Source organism: Amphiura filiformis, chromosome 9 (assembly GCF_039555335.1).
Source record: "Amphiura filiformis chromosome 9, Afil_fr2py, whole genome shotgun sequence".
NCBI lineage: Eukaryota > Metazoa > Echinodermata > Ophiuroidea > Amphilepidida > Amphiuridae > Amphiura > Amphiura filiformis.
In genome coordinates, this window is record NC_092636.1 from 12587574 (window position 1) to 12607732 (window position 20159).

At 35.8% G+C, this 20159-nt stretch overlaps 1 protein-coding gene and 1 non-coding gene across 2 annotated transcripts in view; both read right to left on the minus strand.

Annotated features, from left to right (window-relative positions):
- Positions 1-20159, minus strand: part of LOC140160640 (uncharacterized) — a 62927-nt gene that overhangs the window by 20380 nt on the left and 22388 nt on the right. The window contains 1 exon segment of the mRNA XM_072183898.1: positions 10592-10829. Coding sequence (XP_072039999.1) covers positions 10592-10751 — 160 coding nt within the window. The 5' untranslated portion in view covers positions 10752-10829.
- Trnaa-ggc (transfer RNA alanine (anticodon GGC)) lies at positions 18966-19039 on the minus strand. Its single transcript has one exon. It is a non-coding gene; the product is annotated as a tRNA-Ala (tRNA).

Sequence of the window (20159 nt, forward strand, 5' to 3'; positions counted from 1 at the left end):
CCATTCTTCCCATTTTACCTTGTACATTATATTTTAGCTAATTTCAATTTCTACGAAAAGTTGTTAGGATTGACAATTTAAGTGTTACTTCCTATTGCGTTTCTTCTAAATATAGCCCACCCATCGCCGTCAATCAACACTTCAGAATTATGTGTGCCCTTTAGTGTTTCCTTAATAACTTATTAAGCGATTCCACAATGACACTTCGTAATTATTTTTCAAGATGAATTCAAGTCACCTTGTACATCACCTTCTTCTACATACATGCATAATTTAATGCTCTGCGTGCTAGTCATTGACTTCAACATAAAAAGTCAAAATTTCGAGATATTTTCTCAAAATATCAAGAGCTATCTTAAGAACCACTGAACCAACAAGAAGATTGTTTGTACTCATTTTAATGCATTATTCATGCTGATTCCATATATGGCCATAAAAATTTACATTTCTGAAATTTTTTAATTTTTGAAATAAAATTTGAAACTTGTCGTCTGCAATCCATTTAGTTGGTGGAGAGAGTTAATGTACACACTTTTTAAGTAGAGGGATTACTGAAATATATTTGTTCAGGGTTTTACTGCAACACATGAAATGTTTGACTGCGAGTGCAGTTGCTTGGCAAAATTTTCATGCATGCAAATATTTTTTCTTAGAAGGGTTAAGAGCACATCTGGATTTATTCATAAAGTGTTACACAAGCTCAGCATTTTATGGCATAACATATTCCATGATAATAAAATTGTCCAACTCGCCAAGGTCCTGACCATCTAAAAGAACATTGTGATATATGTAAGGACAAGGTTACCTGCCCAAATCCTAGTATAAACATTTAGTAATTGTTGGTATTTATTTTCTGTATAAACCTGCCAGTTGACCAGGCCAACGATGGTGGACCTTTAAGTTAGACCTTTACCATGTTTACAGAAATGCAAATTTGCAAAAATTCCATGTTGCATCAGCATGGGTTAATTCTCTCCAAAACACATAATTCTAATGCAACATAAATTTCATGCTTTACAGTATTAATACTAATTACTATGGCTATGTTTCTTGCACTCACATCATAACACTAGCATAAATCTCTAATCCAATTCTTGTATGTGTATACTGGACTATTCCTAATGAAATCCATATACCCTTTATAGAAGATATGACCTTAAAGGGGCATTTCGTGATCCACAGCCTCATCCCCCACTTTTCCAAAAAAAAAAGTTGAGATTTTTACACCACTGGATACCTCTGGCTACATAATGTTTATGTACCAAATATTTCTTGCAGATTAATTCGCTTAGCAAAAATATATCTAAATTTGAATTTCGTTCTGGTGCACCAGAACGAAATTACATCACATTGTCTATGGAGCAGTGTAATACACATAATCATGCATAACTCGCAAACGCAAAATCGGAATCAACTGAAATTTTGGAAATAAGCTTTTTTCGTGGATATCTACTGAAAAATGTCATAAAAAGAGGATGCTAGGATCACGAAATCCTCCTTTAAATCTTCCACAGAGGGAGTGTGAATTTCAAATGGGATTGCCTGAATTATTGATTTTGAAATCTACACCCCTGTGTGGCAGATTAATGAATTTCTTCCATAGGCATGTATGGATTTCAACTGCAATAGCCCATTACGAGAACCAGCCCGGGGGTACTCAAGTTTGGTTTAGGTTTGGGGTGTACCATTGAGAATTGAAAAGTGGACCCATCAATATACAAATTTTTCAAGTTTGGACCCATCGATAAACCAAAAGTCAAAATGTCCAGCCAATTGTAACCCAAATTGTTTTTGTTTTTACAAATTACCCATCAAATTTTGGCTAGATTGAGGCAAAATTGAGAAAATTTTTGAAAAAAAGGACCCATCCATATACCAAAATTGGTCTAGAAAAAGGGTAAACGATATACCAAAAGGGCGAAAATGCTACCCATATGGTCCCCGTATGGTCATTTGTACTGAGTATCCCCCCCCAAAAAAAACCCCAGCTAGGTCTAAAATACACAGGGGCTATTAGATGACAATATGCCCTAAAATCACAAAATACATACTAGCTCCCATGAATTACTGATCCATTGCAAAAAGTACATGCCATGGTTATTTTTTTGTGAAATCTGTTCAAAGTAATTTTGAAGTCAAGCCATGCGTGCGTCACATCCTTCCAACTCATCACAGAATTAAACAAGTGTTGATTTTTTGGAAAATTGGAATGCTATTTTTACATTGCTAATAAATGCCTCGAGTACTTTTTAAACAATGATGGCCATAAACATGTACAGTCCGTGAGCAGGATTTCCGAACAATTCATTCAAAATAGATTCAAAAGAGTGTACTAGGCTAATCTATTTGAAATCCACACCCCCTATGAAAGATATGGCCTTAGTCTTCCACACAGGGAGTATCATGATGTGAATTTCCAATGTGGTTGCCTGATTAGGTGACTCCATTTGAAATCTACACCTACTGTGTGGAAGATTAATAAGGTCACATCTTCCATAGGGGGCGTATGGATTTCAGATGGAACAGCACATTAGATGGAAAGTGTGGGTGAAGATAGCTGTAAATAAGACCTCCTCAAAGCTTGAAAAAAGATTATGGTTTCCTCTGGTACTCAAAGTGATTATTACGGTTATACCCAAAAAGAACTGGCACGGAATTGCCCAGTGCATAATGCTATGTAGATCCACCATCTTAATTTGGTGGAGTCGGCTCTCTTTGGTCTAATCTCTTTTCTATTACCCTCGCTATTACCATTCATGTGTGTCTACATGTAGCTTTATACACTGTCTGCACTCAAAATAGTTCAGAGTGTAAACACCACATCATGGATAAATCTGCAATATTGTGTTGTCCCTTATGGGGATCTGAATAGCGATGTACGTCTTACCACCAGCATTTTTCAAAGAAAAAAGCCCGAAATTGAGCACTGACTGCCATTTTGAAACTTGAGATTAACTCAAAATAGGCTTAATACTTTGTGAAAAATTGCAATTTTGTACATTGCGTTTTCTTTAAGGGGGTACTACACCCCTGTGGTAAATTTATGACTATTTTTGCATTTTTCTCAAAAATAATAACACACTGGTAATAAAATTATGATATAAAATTGATCGATTGAGCCCATATTTATTGAGTCGAGCTATGAGTTTTAAAATATTGGGCCAGGCGTGAGTCGAGTCCAATATTTTAAAACTCATAGCTCGACCAATAAATATTGGGCGTAAAGCATCCAATTTTATCATTATTATGTTTTGGATCCAATATTTTCACACACTTGGATCCATCAAAACATAATAATGTATATTATTGGGGCAAGGAATCCAATTACTACACTGAAATTTCAGTGACTCAAGACAAGTGGTTCAGTATATTATGATAGGAAACGAGGTACATGCTAGCGGTACCTTATTTCTTATCATAAATAACAAACCGTTTGTCTTGGGTCAATGAAATTCCAGTGTAGAAATTGGAAATTCCAGTGTAGTAATTGGATTCCTTGCCCCTATAATATACACAACTTTTGTTACCACTGTGTTATTAGTTTTTGAGAAAAATGCAAAAATAGACACAAATTTATCGAGGGGTGTAGTACCCCCTTAACCTAATACATTTTTTTTAATAATATGAAAAAATTTGGCTTCGAGCACCCCAAAGTGGAGGACCAATAGTATTTTGTAATAAGACTAACCTAACCTTCAACCGACAGACCCTAATTTTGAAATATATGGTAAAAGGTTTTACTATACAATACAACACTGACTTAAATTTTGGAAATTCCAGAAAAAAAGTGCATGTTTTCTTTTAAAATGTTTGAAATCCTAAGTTTTAAAACAGTTTCTTCACACTTCTAAACTGTTTTAAAACATGAATGATGTGACAGTTCTGAAATATCCCAATTGACACCTATTGAATTAGCCAATTTATTATTTGTAAAAGCTAATTAGACCTATATATTTTGGCTATGATATTTTGCCAAAACACCCATTCCCCCCTGCCGTAAATAACGATCGGTCCCTTACTGACTGCAAGCCAAGTTACACCAAGAAAGTTAATTATTACATTTACATGACAATATCAGGGTTCCTTTAGTAATTTCTTCCATTTTTCACATTTGTAGGATGCCTGTTGCCTAGCAACCACAACACTTGAACATCATTATTAACAAAAATGTCATAAAGAAGGAAAAAATGTTTACACTGTAAGTGGAAATGTTCGCATTATAGTAAAAATTTCAACTGAATGAATACAGCTGCGATCCGAACATGATCGTATGTTGCGATTTCAAAGTATGTACACCGCTGAACGCACAACCAATACGGAAGATACTAACCAATCATGAGTGAGTTGATATAGTTGAATTCACTTCCACGTTATGCACATAGGGTGTTCATTCAATTGAAATTTCTTATATAATCTATTTTTGTGTTTTTCATGTTTTTCATGTTACAAGCAGTTAGTGCTTGACTAAGTACACAAAATTATTTGTGTGAATATGTTCACTTTGACAACAAAGTGAGTTGTGTATTTTTAAATACACATTAAAAGCCATAATGTATATATACAATTTCATCAAAATTTTGTTATTCTTTACTCAACATGCTTTAATAATGTTAGCACATGTAATAACTGTCAGGAACTTGGGGTTCTGTCCATTTTAAGCCAAAATAACAAGGTAAAGTGAAAGAAAACCCACTGGCTACTTTGGCTGTTTTAATATGAAGTTCTATAGGGTCGTTGTTGACCTGACAAACATAACAAATTTGGCTGATTCCATTTAGATGTAAGTTTGGACATTTGTTAACATTAGGCCAAAGAAAAAAAAGGTTTGTCTTAAAGCTTGCCCACATTTGTAAAAATCGCGCGATTTGAAAAAAAAAGAAATGCAGAAGTTTTTGTTATAATTTTCAATTTTTGTTTGTTTTTAAAGTTTAGATTTTTCACCTCAAAATACCACAAAAATACCAAGTCGGGAATAAAAAAAAAAATCACATTTCACTTTTGTTTTCAAACCACTCGTGAGCTTTGAGACAAACCTTTTTTTTCGATGGCCTTATGAGTGGCAGAATGTGACCAAATCAACTCTCATACCAAAAAATCAGGTTAGCGGGAAAAAAATCAGGATAAGATCGCTTTGAGTAGTTGAATAATAATACAATGCAGGAAAACTTCTGTTTACAAAACAAACAGACATTTGAACTCTTACTTGAACTTATTTTATCCTTGAACTGAAGTATGCATGATTTCACAAGACTTTATTATTGAAATGATTTATTTATATATCTGTGACCAAACAAATTATGTATATTTTTGTCTATAAAATGCATTGTTTATGTGTTGATTTTGTATTTTGTTTTTAAAAGTCATGCACGAGAACATACAACACAGCGCACAAAAGACTGCCGGAAATATAACATATAAAGAAATACAGACATTTATTCAAAACAGAAAAATAATGATAAAAATAGATTGTCTTCTTTGCACAGGAAGTCTGCCCCACATCAGCTACAGGTAGTAAACAGTCTGAACCCTTGTAATGGGCAGATTACATGATCACAAACAGTAAGCAAGGCTTATGGTTGCTTCACACTTTTCTTTTATTTGATGTCAGAGACTTTCAACAAGTATCATCTTTATTCAATCCAGGGGGAATAGTTTTTGCTACAAAATATCCCATGGTGGATCATACATATACTTTTTTCTTCGTCAACAAACATTTGTTACAAGGTAAAAATGCCTTGCAACAGATTGGATGACAAGTCCTTGTTGAAAGTATGGAGTAAAAATCATCCTTAGATTGTAAGACATTGGATTGCAGCAATGGGCTATTCCAGATGAAATGCATATACACCCTATGGAAGACACTGACCTTAATATCCAACACAGGGGGTGTAGATTTTAAATGGAGTCACCCATTCAGGTAACCCCATTTGAAATTCAAACTCCCTGTACGGATTTAAGGATTAAGGACAGTCATTGGGGGCATATGGATTTCAACTGAATAGCCCAATAGTTTATGACAGAGGACACAGAGGGGAGGCAACTCATGTATGATCGTAATAATAAATAATAATAATAATAATAATAATAAAGACATTTATAAAGCGCTAGTATGCAAGAAAGCCTCTTAGCGCTGTTATAGAAAGGATAAAAACATTATCAAAACATATAAGTGGAGTACACAAAGTATATAAACTACATTACAGACCTAAAAGCTACCATTACAAACTTAAAAACTACTATTCCCCAAACACAAGTGAATGAAATTTCACAGGTTACAAAGCAATAATCTTGAGCAAAATTATAATTAGATAGTATGGTACACACTTAAAAGTACTATTAACCAAAAAACACAACATTATAAAAGGTGACCGAAATATCCACATGTCACATAGCATTAAAAAAGGCAAGTTACACAGTATCATCAGTAAAATAAAATTCTCATCATAGACAACAGATTAAAAAGGCATACATATGAGCCGTGCAAGTTCAAAAAGGAACATCAGTTGAAGTGCTGGTTAAACAGAAAAGTCTTCAATGATTTTTTTAAATGGTTGATGGATTGGATGCTCCTAATTGCTTCCGGAAGCTCGTTCCATAATGATGGGGCAGTTGAAGCGAAAGATCGCGAGCCATATGTGACAGTCCTTGGAGCAGCTGGTATATCGAATAGTGTGAGATATGAGGAACGTAGGTTACGCTTCGGTTTGTGTCGAGAGATTAGTTCGCTTAAGTAAGTGGGGGTCATGTTGTGAAGACATTTGAAAGTCAGAAGGAGAGTTTTGTATTTGATCCGCTGACGGACAGGGAGCCAGTGTAGCCTGTAAAGAATTGGGGTAATGTGTTCGTTTCGCTTTACAAGACAGACAAGCCTAGCCATGGTATTCTGTAGGCGTTGGAGACGTTGAATCAGTTTCTCGGGCAGTCCCAAGAGAAGGCTGTTGCAGCAGTCAATTCTGGATGTAATGAAGGCATGCGCGAGCTTTTCCGTTGCTGATTCATCCAGAAACTTCCTTGTAATAAAAACATGAATGACAATAAAAAAGATTTCCCATACATATTTATATCAGTGCATATGGAGAAGATTCTGATCGAAACCCTTCTTAGCTGTGTACTCGTCCTCCCTTTTCCTTCCTCAATGATTATTAAAATCTAGTTATGCAGTGGGATGCCAGGCAAATGCATCCCGACCGGAGGGCAGGGGGTTATATATATATATATATAATTTATATAATTTCCCCCAGTTTGAAATACAGAGACAAAATTTACCAGAAGTTGTAATCTTCCTTTGGCTCAGTTTCTGGCCACTATTGTCCTAATTTTGACTTATTTTAGTTTAAAATTGCACATTTGCCCCTGTCAAGTCATCAGTGGGATGATTGAGAAACTTCCTTGGCTTGGTGGTCCTGGCATGCCCATGACGGGGGAGACAGGCTTCAACCAGGTGTCATCGGAGGATGGCAGGGAAAAAAATTAGAGGGGAAGGCTAGCACCCTATAGAAAAAAATATATTATCAGCGTGAAATGTGAATGGCAAAAATGGGGAAAAAAAAGTTAAATCAGTCCTATTGCATTGTCTTTCAAAATGGGACAAAATTCTCAATGAGGAAAGGCCCCTCTAACACTCTTTGAATGACCAGACTTTCATATTCTGCTTGTTTGACTTCAAGTCAACACTTTACTTACTGGGAAATTTATATTAAAGGCCATATTCCCCATTTACCAAGTGATTTAAAATGGAGTAAAAGACTTTATTTAATCTCACTAATGCAATGGAAACATGCAGCATACTGGTTTGTCATGCCTGGGGACTAGCAATACCCAAACTTAAGTGAATTTGGTCTCATTCATTCATGTAGAAAGCATGGGCTTACTCAATACTGTAATAATCATTGCATGTAGTCTGAGAGAAGCATATAAAATGAACTACATGTAGAGAATTGCTACCAACAATCAACTGGAAATTAAGTACTTTCCCTACGTTACAAACACTGTAGGCTATGTGCATACAATTATTACGCATGCATGGGCGTCTCATGCGTCTCCCGAGTCCTGATTTATACTCGGCAAACAAATGTTTTACAGAAAATGTTTAAATGTTAAGTTTATATAAATGTATTATGTATGCATGCAAACATGTGCGTCTCATGCTTCTCCTGAGTCCTGCTTTATACTCGGCAAACAACTGTTTTACAGAAAATGTTTAAATGTTAAGTTTATATAAATGTATTATGTAGGCTATGCATGTAAACATGTGCGTCTCATGCTTCTCCTGAGTCCTGATTTATACTCGGCAAACAAATATTTTGCAGAAAATGTTTAAATGTTAAGTTTATATAAATGTATTATGTATGCATGCAAACATGTGCGTCTCATGCTTCTCCTGTGTCCTGCTTTATACTCCGCAAACAAATGTTTTACAGAAAATGTTTAAAATGTTAAGTTTATATAAATGTATTATGTATGCATGCAAACATGTGCGTCTCATGCTTCTCCTGAGTCCTGCTTTATACTCGGCAAACAAATATTTTGCAGAAAATGTTTAAATGTTAAGTTTATATAAATGTATTATGTATGCATGCAAACATGTGCGTCTCATGCTTCTCCTGTGTCCTGCTTTATACTCCGCAAACAAATGTTTTACAGAAAATGTTTAAATGTTAAGTTTATATAAATGTATTATGTATGCATGCAAACATGTGCCTCTCATGCTTCTCCTGAGTCCTGTTTTATACTCCGCAAACAAATGTTTTACAGAAAATGTTTAAATGTTAAGTTTATATAAATGTATTATGTATGCATGCAAACATGTGCGTCTCATGCTTCTCCTGAGTCCTGTTTTATACTCCGCAAACAAATGTTTTACAGAAAATGTTTAAATGTTAAGTTTATATAAATGTATTATGTATGCATGCAAACATGTGCATCTCATGCTTCTCCTGAGTCCTGCTTTATACTCGGCAAACAAATGTTTTACAGAAAATGTTTAAATGTTAAGTTTATATAAATATATTTACTATTATGTATGCATGCAAACATGAGCGTCTCATGTCTCCTGAGTCTTGATTTATAGTCAGCAAACACAAAATGTATTACATAAAATGTTTAGATGTTAGGTTATATGCAAGGGTATATTAACAATCATGTTTTAATAACATTCAAAAACATTTTTAAAAACTTGATGCAAAACATTCTAACATATAATTTGTTATTTAAGTGTTGACAAAATATTTCGCAAAAATGTATGAATATTATTAAAATGTTTTGAATAAAACCAAACGAGTTTATAATATGTTTATAACGTTTTAAAAACTTTTGTGTTTGCTAGGTATATAGTGATACTTCCATATCTCAATGCAGGTGCAATTATTTTGCAAAAATGTTTGAATATTATTACAATGTTTTGAATAAAACCAAACGAGATTATAACATGTTTATAACGTTTTAAAAACTTTTGTGTCAACTAGTCTCAAAAATCAATGTAGGTGCAATTGGAATATGACTACATAAATGATGGCTGATTTTTCAACACTGCCTGCAAATAGCAATAAGGTATGCTAAATTCTGTAAATATATGTGATGTGATAAAGCAAAATCAGTCAAAAGTCATAAATATTGATAGATATAGCCAAACAAAGGAAGTATTTCCTTTTGTTTCCTATTGTTTTGGAAACTCTAACTTCTCATATCTTTTGAACTGGTTGTCCAAATTCAATTGGTTTTTTTTGCAAAATGTAGCTTTGCAAAATGGTGTTATTTACAATCCTATAAAAACTGAAAATTGAATATGTTCGGGACTGATTTTGCTTCATCACATCAAATATGCAGCTGTTTTGGCAGACCATTTTGAAAGCCCTGCCCTACATTCTTCACCTGGAAGTACCGTATACAGTAATGGGCTAATCCATTTAAAGTCCATCATCCCCCTGTAGAAGATTTTGGGAATATCTTCCACGGGGGTATGAATTTTAAAATGGAAATAGCCCATTAACCAACTCAACTTGAAACTCACCCTCCTCTGTGAAAAATTCAGGTTGAATCTTTCTCAGAGGGTGTACATGTATTCAAATAGAGTTGCCTGATGTGCTCATTACATTTTAAAATCATACTCCCCCTGTATTAGATATTTTCAAAATGTTTCACAGGGGTGTGTGGATTTTAAATAGATTAGTTGAATTACACAGCTATTCCATTTGAAAATCATACTCCCCCTGTATTAGATATTTTCAAAATGTTTCACAGGGGGTGTGTGGATTTTAAATAGATTAGCTGAATTACGCAGCTATTCCATTTGAAAATCATACTCCCCCCTGTATTAGATATTTTCAAAATGTTTCACAGGGGGTGTGTGGATTTCAAATAGATTAGCTGAATTACGCAGCTATTCCATTTGAAAATCATACTCCCCCTGTATTAGATATTTTCAAAATGTTTCACAGGGGGGTGTGTGGATTTCAAATAGATTAGCTGAATTACACAGCTATTCCATTTGAAAATCATACTCCCCCTGTATTAGATATTTTCAAAATGTTTCACAGGGGGTGTGTGGATTTCAAACAGATCAGCTGAATTACACAGCCCCTTAATATCTTACCAACATCTGCAACTATGCTGCCAGGTTCCAACTCGAGTAGAAACTCTTTGACTCTAGGCCAAGCTTTATAGCGTGTATCACTGAAGTGTGGCGCTATCTTATCGTATACGTTGTGTACATGTCGTTTCTCTAGAGCTATCGACTGTGATTCCCTATCCATTGGATAGCTCTAAAAGCCTTCAACACCGTGCAGTAGTGTGTAGGGTCATCTAGATTGGCTTGGTGTCAGAGAAATCATCTGTCAAATTAAAAATAAGAAAAAAACATTGCAAGAATATTATTGTCAGACTAAAAATTTGTGTCTATTGGCGCCAGGGGTGGCAGACCTTCTAAGCAGCTACACTGTGTACCATCAACTGGATAAGTATAGTGATGAAAAAAAAATTCAATAAAAAACAAGAAAAACATAATAAGATGGGTTATTAGATTGTAATTTTGTATCCATCGGAGCTACATGTGATATGTGCAGTATTAAAGTAGCACAGGCTCTATAGAGGTTATGCATATGATGTAGCATACTGAAAATATGGTGGAGTACTCAAATGCATTCAACAAAAGCATGATTGCAATCTACCGCGACAGTTTGTCTCACACACATAACAATTGCACTACGATCAAAAAGGTTGATGACAACATTTGATTGAATGGACTGCACTGCGCCATTATTACGGTGAAGGACACCGGTTCAAATCCTTTGTTTGGAGCCAATCGATAAAAGCATGCAGGGTCTCTATCCCCAAAGTATACAAGAAGTCCCAAAATTTCAGAATTTGCGGCGTAGCAAGCAAAAAAAAAATCCACTTTTTCAAAATCAGCACCCCCAAATGAAATCCTGCGTGCGGGCCTGGTCTCTATACTCTAATGCTGCGACTCTGATACCTGTGTGATGAGCCAAGATATCCCAACAACAGTACAGCTTGCTTTGTTCCTGCTATTCAAGGGGGCATTCAGGGCTATTCCAGTTGAACTCTACACTACCCCTGTGGAAGATTTTGGAAATATCTTCCACAAGGGGAGTATGTTTATCAAATGTAATTGTTCATAGATAATCATTTTGAAACCCATACTCCCCCTGTATTATGGCTTTAGCTATACCTTCCACAACTGGAGTGAGTATTTCAAATGGAAGTTACCCAATTGTCTATTCTATTAAAAATTGATACTCCCTCTGTGGCAGACTTTAGCAAAATCTTCCACAGGGGTATTGTGGATTTTAAATGGAATAGCCCATTGGGGCGGGCATTGGGGTTTGTGAAAAGAGCTGGTTCTCTATCAAGGTCTAGAAAGCCCACAACACCATGTAGTTCTGTGTAGCGTCATCCAGATATATGCTTGGTGTAAAAATTAGAAAATAAATCAAAAGATAATTCGTCGTCCGTATTCCATAGTGGCGTATAGTGGGGCGCCGCGAATAAACAAGTTTTCGAGAAAATCGGGTTTGAAGAAATGCCAATTTATAATCGAGTTGTGTAAATCAGACATTCATTATATTTTGTAAATGATGTGAAATTTCTGTAGTAAACTAAATAGATTTTATTGCTATATATTTTTTTAAGAAATAAATATATACTATTGCTGGCAAACTGAAAATAAAACTATACGTCACTATGGAAAACGAACAAAACGCAATACCCTAACCTAATGTTAACCGTATGCCACCTCGATCGCCGTGTAATCCCTATGGCGTTACTTTTAATCATTCGTATTCCATAGTGGCGTATAGGTCCGATACGTGTTCGCCACTATGACATACGATGTTTTTCATTTTTGCCGATATTTTATAATTATAAAATGTGTATAAAAAGTGGCGTATGGTCGATACGCCACTATGGAATACAAAAAATGTCACTTTGTAACTATACGCCACATTTAATTAATTAATTACTAATTAATTAGCTAATTATGACTGATGAGACTTAGAAAAAATGAAAGAGAACATCATTAAAAACATATGTGCCAATTTTCAAAAAAAATGACCAAAAATCACTATACGCCCACTATGGCATACAGACGACGAATTATGAGGACTCGCTCTCCATTTTACAGTGTCTGGATGGTTCTGACAAACCACCTTTGTAATTGTATATTGTATAATGTACACACTATGTGATTAACTTTTTGTGGTGTGATCAAGCAAAATCTGTCTGAAGTCAGAGGGGGGGCAGAGGAGGGCATGTGCCCTGTGCGCCACTCTTAGAGGAATGCCAAATTGACCCATTCAGCATCGATTCTGTGCCCCCTCCAAGTGATGAAAGTCAATATTTTCACTCAGTTCGAGCGCATTTCAGCACAAATCATTTAAAAGAGCAGAAAGATTAATGAGTGATATGCCCTATTTGTGCAAATCTTTGCATGCTCTGCAAGAACTTGTTTCAAGAATTGGGGGAGGGGGGCACCATATCCTTAGTAAGCCATGGGCACCACAATCCCTAGCTACACCACTATCAAAAGATAACAGTTGAACTGAAAATTTTCACTGAAGCCCAGAACACCAGGGCTACTTACATGTAGCTATGTGCAGTCATTTCGATACATTCATGTGTCGGTGAAATCATCTGTAAAGATGAGAAAACCCATCAGAATATGAAGATAACAAGAGTGGAAGTGTACACAGCTGGTTGGAATGATTTCTGTCATTAAAACCCGCATGATTTTTCTGGTACACTGCAGACACGCCATGTAGCAAACATTTGAAGCTTAAGTGCTTTTCCCAGCTCACATTTGCAATTATAACTATACAATTAAAGGTGCCATCAATGATCTCTGCAAAGGAGTAAAACTACTTCATTTTTCAAGGAATGGTTTAAAAGTGAAGAATATAGGTTTTTGATACATAAAGAAAATGCAACCTTTTACCTAGGACTGCTACGAATACGCATTTTGGAGGCCAAAACCGCACCTTGATTTTCCAAAAGACACAATTTCCCATCAAAAACACAATTTTTTTTTTTTTTTTTGTGGATTTGGAGAGTCTCTGGACCTAACTTCATATGCTGCAATCATTCATGATTGCTTTAAAAAAATTTGGCAAAAAAACACACCAACAAATTACAATTTTGTATCCAAAAGGGGCAGATTTGTAACTTGTGTTCACTGCATATTCTATTGAAGATCTAAAAATGCATTGGTTTTGTATCAAAAACGTATTTGGAGCCAAAATATTAGTCTCCACGGCAGCCAGTTTGGTTCCGCTCCCTCCACACAAACAGTCTGCCTAAGGCCACTTATGAAGCCGTTTCTGATTGGCTACACGTTTTTAGCTGTAGAGCTGTACATACAGGAACTTGATTGACTTCAGTCAGCTGGCGAGATGGCGGGTCAAAATTGCTCATGAATAATTAAGTAGCCGTCTAGCCGATCGACCAATTGAACGCTTTGTTTGACGTCAAGCTGGATGACGTCATCAGAAAACCGTTAGCCAATCAAAAAGGACCAGTTCGTCATCATTGGCAGACTGATTGTGTGGAGAGAGCGTAACCAAACTGGCTGCGAAGGAGACTACCAAAATATGTGAATTGCGTGGCAAGTAACACAATTCAGTATTCCTAGCAGCCCCACCTTTACCCTTATTTTGTCATGTTCAGTATAATCACTATAAATCACTAAAAATCTTGATTTTTGATGATTTTCTAATTTTAGCAAATCATTGAGAGTACCTTTAAATAGCTCCAATCAGACTAATCCCTGGTCATAGAGTCTATTGCACTTTGGTAACTAGTAAACAGTGTGCGGTATGCAGCACACATGTATGCATGCACATGAATTTGAATGCTATTTGACAAGATCTAAAAGACGATAAACCACTTAATCAAACTTTTGAAACATTCAACCACATATGACTTCCTGTTATTTTGTTTTGATATAGGTGTTTTAAAGCTATTCCGATATTTGGCATTTTGACAAACTTTTGCGGAACAACTTGAGCCTATTTGGGGGGAGGGTAGGCATTAGCCCCAATCCGGCTGGAATGTGGGGGGGGGGCGGGGCGAAATTGTCAAAAAGTGGCTGAAAAGAACAAAAAATTGGCCATTTTGCCGAAAGGTGGGGGCACCCCCTCCCCCCCCACGCCCATGGGGGTAGGGAAAGGAAATGCACTATAAACTGTTATTGCTTCCTCACAATAGGCTGGCCCCCTCCTCTTAGTGATTTCTCAAGTTTTTTTTGTTTTCTCCCCTTCTTTCTATGTGGAAAAAGAAAACAAGATAAGTTCCTATTTAAAAAAAAAGATTTCTCTCCCCCAAAATCCCTCATTCAATCTCCCCCGCATAAATAATGATCGGTCCCATTTTCCCTGGGGATTTCAGTGAATATTATGTTCACACAGTGGCGTAGCCAGTGGGGGAGCCAGGGGCCAGTGCCCCCCGCTCGTCATGGGCGTCCGGTTCATGTAAGGCCGTCCGGTGACGGAAGGCGTTGTTAAAAAAAAAAAAAATTTGGTTAACAATAGACTATTTTCCATCCAGGGGGACAGAAAAATGAGGAGAATTGTAACGAAAATGATGAAAAATTGACAATTGCACATAAAAAATATGTGTTTTTATGTTAGTAGCGCCTATTATCCTTTTGTGCCCCCTCGGTTCCAAAATCCTGGCTACGCCACTGTGTTCACACATGGATTCATGAAAGGTATGTACCCAAAAGAAAAAAAGCATGTTCAGTGTGCGAAAAAACACACGCTAAGTATTAAAGCGGTATCATGCTGTTTTTCTATCATTGAAGAGCCTAATAGGACTAATTTATACAACCTGCCCTGGATGTTAATGCCTTTGATTGTAATTTTGATTGTCATTTTTATTTTTCATACCTGAAAATGTTCATTTTGATGAAAAAATATTAAGGGAAGCGGCCTATGAATTCAAACAAATTGCATTACAGCAATCATGTGCCATTTGATCCACAACGACACCCTCAATTTTTCTTGAATTTCTACTTTTTGCACAACAATATACTTAAATACCCTGTGAAATGGTTTTTGGCGCAGGTCACCCACCCTTGCACAGTATTTTGTCATTTCGTATCGAAGATATACATTTTCCCCCCAAAATTTTTAGGTGGTTTTGGGAAAAAAAATGTAGGGCCTATATCTTCAATATGAAAGGTCCAAATTTTAAAATGATGGATAGCTTTTCTTCCCAGCTACATACACTTTTTAAAAAGTACATATCATTAGAATTTGATACAATTTACTTCAAGGACTGTTAAATGTCAAAAATATCATATATTTTTAATACTTTGCCATAAAATTTGTATTATATCAAAATTATTTGATATCACAAGGATATTCCTCATATTCAAAATGCTATGTCTGATGTGCTCTCAGGTCCCACAAAAAAAATGTGAAAACATTGCTATCCGAGCCCTTAATAAATCATTTACACTGAAATCTTACAGTTCTTGAGTTATGTATAAAAGCATAAACTTTTGTAAACTTATTGGATGAGAATGATTTTATGTTCATCTTCCCATTCTGATAATAATTGTAAATGATTTTGAATGTAATCAGTTTTCTTGTAAGTACAGGGCAACAGATATCAGCATTTTATGCATGCAAGCACCTAAGATGATTATTAAATCACACCGTCAGTGTAGCAAGGTTCATAATTTTTAATGTACTTGGTTTTTATTTGTTAATAGCTTTGCCTTGACAGCGGGGAAACGTTTCTACATGTAAATATTATTTGTCCTCTTCAAGCCATGCTTGCTATCGGCAACTTAAAGCTTTAGCGCTCAATAGTATTCTATGGGGAAACTATTTGGAAATACATGTATATACAGTCCTGCAGGAAAACTGGACAGGACCCCGGTGACGGCACCAACATTTTTTATCTGGGAGAAATTGGCGAGGGGGGGGGGGGCCTACGGGGAAGTGAAGGGGTTGGGAACTCAAATTAGGAATTTTTTGCCCAAGTTGAAATTTGGTCAATTTCTTATTTGACAAAGCCCAAGATTGGATTCATTCTTCCATGCCCCCTCCCCCACACATTGGCAACCAGATTATATGATCTTGATCGACTAACTGCCCACAAGTGCAAATATCACAACAAAAAACATAAAGTGTTTAAGATGTATGAAAATATTCATCAATTACTAATACACCCAACACAAATTATTCACATCTGACAATCATATTTTGAACAACTGAATTTCTTCAATAGCAACAAATGTGATTATGTGATATCACAGACACTTATAGATAAGATTGATCAGCTCGTAATCGCCGGGCATTATAACATCGCAGATTAATATCAATATATTTTATTTTGAGAATTGTCTTGAGGCATTAATTCAAGTCCTATACTTTGTCTACTTTCTTTAACACACAAACAAAAGACAAAACCAGATCAACTATAACATGGCTCTACTTTTTGGTGTAGTGGTAAAAACCTAATCATTCCACTCAATTATGAGCTGATCAAAGTATAGAAAGGATACAGTCTGTGTACATGTATGCAGATTAGCTGTCAAAATGGCCAAGTACAAAATGAAAATTGTGTACAGCTATATAGATGTATAGATGTACATGTATGTATGCATACAAACTTTAATATAATTTGCATCAATTCAGTGACTCAGCTCTGTGCCATCTTATTTCAAATATTAACATATAATCAGTTCAGAGTCCAAGTTTCAAGTTGGATTTTGTTAGCTTTTATTCGAAGAAAGCAGAATGCATACATACATGCCCGTATCACCATTTCCCAGTTATTGACAATCCCAGTATCATGTGTGTGTATGGATTCGCATTTCATCCAAAAAATCTTCAGATATAGCCACGTTTAATGAGAAATGAATCCTTACACTTAACTCAATATATAGTCTTCTTGTTTGTCTTTCTAGTATTAGCCTGGTTTTAAATGTGTCGTAGTAGATGACTGAGAGTATGCAGTGTTCTTCAGAGTAACTACTACATGTAGTATAAGAGACAACTTGACTACAATAATAGTTTTTATCACCAAGACAATTCACACCAAACTTTCCATCCAAAATGAAATTCAAGCTAAATTCAAGTTGAAGTAGAGAATAAAAATATTGCTTTAAAAGCCACTGTCGTGCATCTATCGTCTCATATAACCAGGGCAGGATTTACCTTTTTGGGGGCCCTGGGCAGGCCAAAATTTGGAGGTCCCCAAACTCCCCCTAAGGAAGGCATGTTTTTGTTTAGGTATAAGATCGACGGTGGCGGGGAGCATTACAATTTAGAAGGAGACGAGCATAGATTTTACTAGGTGATTTGTGCGCAAAGCACATGAAAAAATTCAATTTTAGACTATTTTAGCCCCAAATAAAGGTGGATTTTGCTATATAAGGGCCTAGTGCCGGCAAAGCACGCACATTTTTGCAATTTTGCCGTATTTGGGCCCAAAACGTGGTGCTCCACAGGCTAAAGAGGAAGATGCACTAGGCAATTTTGGGGGCCCGGGCCCATCTGGCCCAATGGTAAATCCGGCCCTGCATATAACAGGGGCAACATAAAAGTAAAACACCAATGTAAATCTCATTCTTAAACACTTCAATTCAAATAAAAATATTAATCACAAGAAGGCCTACTAAATTTTAATCAAATTAAATCCCACAATTTACAAGGAATTACCTAGGGCTTAAAATTGATCAGTTCCGTTGTTGCTATATGCACCCCAATTGGTTCAAATAGTGCGTACGAGTATCGCGTCGGCTCACACACACTCAACTGTGTTATATCATGTCATATCACACAGCTAAGAACCAATATGATTGCAGGAACTTTGTCAAGTATTTAAGAATTCAAAGTAACTATTCAACAGAATAAATCTCTCAAAAAGTTAATGCAATTCTGCGAAAATTGCAGATCTTTTTAAAACCCCATCCTAAAAAACCACAAAAATCAAAACTTCCCAATTTTCTTTAGAAAGAAAACACATCGTAATTGATATGATTCATCAAGATCGTTCAAAAGTCAATTTCAAATAAATAAGTTCTGGTAAAAGATCCCAAAACATATTTTTTGAATTTTACTTAGAACAAAATAAAGATACAAGTCTCTCCAGTAAAACAAATTTCTATGAAATTTGCATCTTTTTTTTTTTTCCCAACCCCCAAAACCACAAAATCAACTATCTTACCGAATTGACAATTCCACATAAATCATTGATATAAATCCAGCAAATGATATATTCTTTGAATCAATCAATAGTAATACTAATTGCTATCTGCTTATACACAAAAACCGCAGACTACACAACTGAACTTGTGTGATGCTTCCAGGGCAGTAAAAGTGAAATTTTTCAAGGTTTAAAATAGTTCACACTTTGTCAATTTGAAACTGTTTTATACTTCTGAGAAAGGTTTTTAACACAAGTCTCCACATACATAAATGACAGCCAGTGAAAAAAATTCACTGACCATCCAGGATTTGAACCTGGGACCTTCGGATCGCCGGACCGATGCTCTGCCAACTGAGCTAATGAGTCAGATGGAGAAGAGCAGTGATGTTATTATCTATAGGCCTTCAGTTCAATACCCGCCTCTATCATCTTCTCATCCAAGAAGCTTTAAGAAAGAGGTTTGGAAATCATTCCGAATTCATAGTCGAGGTGGAGAAATAAAGTTTAACCATGTGGGAAATTAATTCTGAGAAAGGTTTTTACTTGTTTTATACTTGTTTTCAAATTTGTGGTTCTATTAAAGGTAACCTGATTGACAACCTCATCACCCCACTTTACCCCATCAAAAGAGAGAATTTTGTATCAGGTGAAAGCTCATATTTTTCTCATTAACATATTGAAATTAGGCATTCCAAATTGGTATAGTTCTGAAGAAATCATCAAAAAACTGTTGAATAAGTCTTCTTAAGGGGGTGTAGTTAAGGGGGTACTACACCCCTGGCCAATTTTGTGCCTATTTTTACATTTTTCTCAAAAATTATAGTGCATTGGGGACAGGTAAGATATGTATGTTATAGGGGCAAAGACTACAACTACAACTACTGCACTGAAAATTCAGCAACTCAAGGCAAGTAGTCATTGATTTATTGATTCATTGATTTATTGATCAAATATTGGTTTTCCCTCATTTTTGACTGTAACTCCACAACTGTTGTCTGTGCTAAAATAAAATTTCCAGTGCAGTAGTTGTAGTCATTGCGAAAAATTGAGAAAAATGCAAAAATAGGCTCAAAATTGGGCAGGGGTGTAGTACCCCCTTAACTGTGGTATACCACGTTTGAAACTCCAATAATTATGTTAATGCGAAAAATAGCATCTCTCATTTGATATCAATTTTGTACGTCGATTAATAAAAGCATTGTAGATTATATACCTCATATATAGATTCCTCTCATCTGATTGGTTAAAAGTGGAGTCATTAAAATAGCTGTGCCCCCTTTTTCTATCAAGATGACGCCATAAACCAACTGTGCCCCGGGCACATTTGATTCTATGCCCGGAAAATAATTGGATATTCGCAACCCGAATACACAGATCGCTCAGATACATTGCGCACCCACTATACGGCGGCGTTGATTACGAGTGTTGAGACTATCGCGGTCACAGTTCGCAATGAATTTGACCTCTCCTTGACGACGATCTTTCAC